This window comes from Galeopterus variegatus, unplaced genomic scaffold (assembly GCF_000696425.1).
Source record: "Galeopterus variegatus unplaced genomic scaffold, G_variegatus-3.0.2 Scaffold971, whole genome shotgun sequence".
Classification (NCBI taxonomy): Eukaryota; Metazoa; Chordata; class Mammalia; order Dermoptera; family Cynocephalidae; genus Galeopterus; species Galeopterus variegatus.
In genome coordinates, this window is record NW_007727082.1 from 211,827 (window position 1) to 216,786 (window position 4,960).

The following is a 4,960-nucleotide window of genomic DNA, read 5'->3' on the forward strand; positions in this document are numbered from 1 at the left end:
AAAAAAAAAAAAAAAAAAAAAAAAAAAAAAAAGTACACACATGCATGCACAAATAGACTAACATATACTAAAACATTAATGGTAATTATCCTCAGGAGACTGGGGATCATGGACTATTTTAAATTTGTTTAAACTTACCTGTGTGAGTATTTTCCAAGTTTCATACATATATTACTTTTGTTATCAGAAAATAGTTATTTTAGAGAATATAAATGAGGTTATAAAGAACAGGAGGGCCATGTGCTTCCTTTACTTCAAAAGCATACCACTAGAATTGGAATATATGAATATACATGTTACACAATGATAAGAGTTAAAAACTAACTTTTTAAAGCTGTGGAATCTAGAAATAATAATGTTTCTCAAGATTGGTTGGATATTTTGTTCTTTCCTCAAAATGTGAGCTTTCTATGTATTGACTGTAAGAAAATAATTCCTTTTTACTACAACCCAAGGCAGTTTTGCAATCTTCAGCGGCATTATTACCATGTGGCTTCTGTCTGGTTTTGAATTAGTTCAGTGGCCATCAGACTTTGTGATTGTATAGACTATCAGTAAAAAATTTTTAAACATGCACCCACTGCATGATTTATTTATAAATAATACATCTGCACAACTATATTAAAATATCAAATATATTCGAAAACATGCATGAAAATACAAATTTTAAATAATGAGATAAAATAAACAGGAGCTCTAGTATTTTCTTCTTATAACCCTGTGGGGGCTGGCTGTTTAGCTAGGCTGGTTAGAGCACAGCCTTATAGCACCAAGATCGTGGGTTTGGATCCCCATACTGGCCAGCCACCAAAACAAACAAACAAACAACAAAAAACGAAACCCGTGGGTTGTCTTGTATGCATTCTACTTGGGACACCACCGGACTGGACAACCACAGAAGATGGGCTTTGGCCAAAAAAGACCCACCAAATGTGAATCTGTTACAATGAGAAACTGAAATAGGGTATTCATCTAGCACTAGTTCTTTAATTTACCCACAGGTCAAAGGTCATCCAGCTAATGGTGGTGGTGGTGGTGGTGGTGGTAATGGTGTGTTTACACAAGAAATATCCTCCAAGTTCACACTGTAGCTTACCTTGCTGCTGTAATTTGTAATCAGTGGAATATGCCTTCCCAATGATATTCCACACAGGCCTTAAGCATCCAAATAGTCCTTCAAGAAACCCACCACTACCACTGCCCGACCTGCTGAACTGAATCTTGATGTCTTCAGTTCCACTTGTGCTCTCTCCGTCCACGGTGTTGCTGTTTCCCTGAGACACAGTCATCTCTGCTTCATCTTGCTCCCTTAGCTGAAGAACGCTGTTCTCAAACTGGTCCCTAGAATCCTCACTTATGCTTGTCAACACTGTTGTGGTGATGGGGCTGTTCATGCTCTCTATCAGCTCGGTGTGCACCACCTCCTTTTCCTTCTGGTCTTCAAGGAGCTTGGGTAAAGGGTGGTTCCCCATAGCTGCGAGGCCATCTTCTAGTCCACTGAAGGTTTTGTTTTCACTCAAGAGTAAGTGTGGAGAAGAGGAGCAGCTCAGGTGCTCCTGAGGGTTGGCCATCGTGCCATGAGTGTGACCAAGGTTCTGAGATAACACTCAGAGGATTATTAGCACAGAGTTCTGATGCAAGAGAGGGCTCCAAAACCTGGGAAAAACAGGAGGAGGACATGAGATGACCCTTTCTTTAGTATTTGCACTACTACACTTCTGTTTATATAAATAAAAGCATTCAAACAATGGGGATTGGTTAAACTGTGGTTTACTCCACGTGAGAGAATACTGCACAGCAATGAGAAATTATCATGTAGAAGAATATTTACTAACATGAAAAATGTTCATGACATAATAATATAAAAAATGTTAGAACAATACACATAACATTAACTTAAAAAATTCAAGAAGATACACAAATACACATGTAAGGAAAAAGACAAGAAGGATATATCCAAAGAATTAATAGTTAATTTTAGGTGATTCGATTTGGGAGAGGTTTATATTGTTATGATTTTCAAAGTATTCCAAGCATTCTATATTAATATCTATTATCTTTTAAACCATACATTTCTGCAAGGGAAGTTAAGTTGTTCTGATGTACATATTTTTATTAGAAACTATATTTGTGTTATATAAATTGCTACTCATCTTTTCTCTTTGCTTTAGTGTCTTATCCACTGGGCCATTGCTTCACTTTCTAAGGCATTTATTAAATCATGTAGATAAATGTCTTGTGTATGTGACAAGATAAATTCCTGAGATATAAAATTTGTTTTTATTGTATTGCACCAAATCTGGGGCAACACAATTTAGCCCCAAATCTTTAAACTTGTTCTTTACTTCTGATCTGTCTGTTAGCATTATTTTCTTGGAGCCACCTAACCTCTGAAAACAAAGATTTGTTCTAGATTGTTCATATCATGCAAAGTCCATCTTAAATCTATTCCAACTACACTCTTATCAGAAATTTACTTTCTTTGCAAGTCCCTACATGATAGTCTTTCCTTCCTTCATGCTGTATTAGGATTCTAGAATGTGCTAGAGGCAAGGGTATAAAGATGACCTCAAAAGACAAAAGACAGACTAACAAAGATTGACACTACAGTGCTTATGATGAATTAAGTAAGTGCTCTGAGAGCACAGAAGAGAAAGGGATAATTTCAGGGATAGATGCTCAAAGGTGGTGACTTTTGATTCACTTGAAGGAAGTATAGATTCATCAGGCAAGTAAGAAAGGCATGAGTGAAAGAAGAGGAAGAAGGTATTTTAGGTGTGGGGAAAGCATGAACAAGGGCATGGAGGGATGAAAGACTATGGAATAGAAGAGAAATCCAAAGTCTCTGGAATGTAGGTTTTATGTACGTACATTGAGAAAGATACAAATGGACAGACAGGGGCTAGATTGTAAGGAGCTCTGGATACTAGGCTAAGAGGTTTGGATTTTATCTTGAAGGTGATGGGCAGTCAAGGTATCCTATATTGGGGATTAAGAGTAAAAATAGACCTTCCTTGTTTTATTTTCTCATCTTCATTACAGAGATACAAATTTTAAGCCTTTTTTTCATTGACATATCCTATGAATAGCTTGTGTTAGTGAACCAATGAGAATAGCCTATCCTCTGCACTCTCATTCATCCATTCAAACATTTATTGAGCTCCTATTACTTGCTACATAATGTGTTAGGCATTAATGAATAGTATGTAAGTTCCTGACCTTTAGGAACTTAAGGTCTAGAGGGAGAAACCAATAGATAACAGCCACATGGTTAGATATACGGAAGCTCAGAAAAAAAAAAAAACATCAAATATGTCTAGAGATGTCAAAGAAGAAGCTTTGCTTGTGTTGAATCTTGAAGGGTGAATAAGGGGTCACTAGGAAAGAAAGACTAGACATTCCACATAGTTTTGGAGAGCAGCAGGAGATAACTCTTAGAAAAGGTAGGCAAAGATCAGCTTATGGTGGACCTGTATGACAAGCTAAACCTTTTGTATTTTATGCTCAAGACAACAGAGATCCATTAAGGAATTTTAAGCAAAGGACTGATTTGGTCAGATTTGTAAATTAAAATCACATTTATAGAAGTAGAGGTTGGCTTGGAAGGGAAAGACTGAAGGTCCATTTAGGAAGTAGAGTTCAAGTAAGAAATGACTAGTTAAAAAGAAGCAACCCAGGAATCAAGATGGCGATGGGTCAGGAGTGGGGGCGCCAGAAGACGGCGTGAGCCTGAGAGGTGTGCGCTGTGCTGCCAGAGTGCTACTTGCATTTACAAGAGCAACAAAAAATGAATAAGTCTTTGATCAACTAGTCTACGACTATAAAAAAGCAACTACAGACTCAAGGTTTAGGGCCGGCATAAAAGAGGATTCCTGGGAGAGCCCAAGATGCACTGCGGGACCGAGCGAGCAGCCCGAGGCAGCAGTGGCTGAGCACTGAGACAGCAACAACACGGAAATGGAGAGGGAGCCGCTTGGCAGGCTCAGCTCTGTGAGTGACCCCCAGCCCGGCCCTGCTTGCGGGGCAGATGCCCGTCTGGCTTCCACCTACCCTACTGGGCCAGTCACTGGCCCGGGGCTGCCTCCATTTTCTCAGGTGGGGGAGGAGCAGGCCGGCTTGGCCAGGCCTGCCCTCCTCACCCGGCTCAGCTCCTTACTGAGCCTGCCCACTTTCTTGTCCCGGCACGGGGCCTCCCAGGGCCTGCGGGCCGGCCTCACATTCCATTCCCCCCGCGGTTCTCTGGTGGGGCTAGTGGCGGGGGGAGAACCGGCCAGTGTCGAGAGGTCAGGGAAGAGCGGGACGGGCAGATTATCACTCCACCGCACCCTGGGCTCCACCCCCAGTAAACTTCCTGTTACAGGGAGGCAGATACCATCTCTGCGGCCATCAGTTCGGAAAAACGCCTAACTGATTTCTGATTAGGAAAAGTGTGATCGGAGTGCTCCCGAGCTCGCTTGAACCTGCTGGAGAGCTGACTGCAGGCGGGCGCCGGAGTCAGTCCGGAGGAACTGTGTGCTGCGGGCTCCTCCCCTGAGGAGCTCATGCTCCGGTGTGGGAGATAAGACAAGCACACGGATAACTGCAATAACAGGAGGAAGGTGATTAGTCCCGAGAAAGCCCTATACAGTGCTGCAAAGCCACCCAGAGCAACCGGTCGTCTACGACTAGCAGAAACCTGAAAGACCTCCTGGGCAGGGCAGTGCCGAGCAGGGGCTTGAAGGCCTAGCTGATAGACGAGGGTTGCAGAAGACATGCCCTAGCCTAGTCAAGAGCGCACAGAGCAGGGAGGTGGCTGGTTAGGGAGGTGGAGACTCAGCAGAAAACACACACCCTGCGGGCCGCCTCTGCGAGGTCCAACAGCCCCACCTAGTATGCACAGAGCGGGGAGACATCCGGCTAGGGAGGCGGAGACTTGGCAGAAAACACACACCCTGTGGGGCCGCCAGGGCATGATCCAGCA

At 42.7% G+C, this 4,960-nt stretch overlaps 1 protein-coding gene across 1 annotated transcript in view; it reads right to left on the reverse strand.

The window, feature by feature from the left end:
- MAP3K13 (mitogen-activated protein kinase kinase kinase 13) overlaps positions 1 to 1,656 on the reverse strand; it is a 47,490-nt gene extending 45,834 nt beyond the window's left edge. The window contains exon 1 of the mRNA XM_008573918.1: positions 1,097 to 1,656. Within this exon, the coding sequence (XP_008572140.1) occupies positions 1,097 to 1,571 (475 nt within the window). The 5' untranslated portion in view covers positions 1,572 to 1,656. The remainder of the gene's footprint in view (positions 1 to 1,096) is intronic.
- Between the last annotated feature and the right edge of the window lie 3,304 nt (positions 1,657 to 4,960).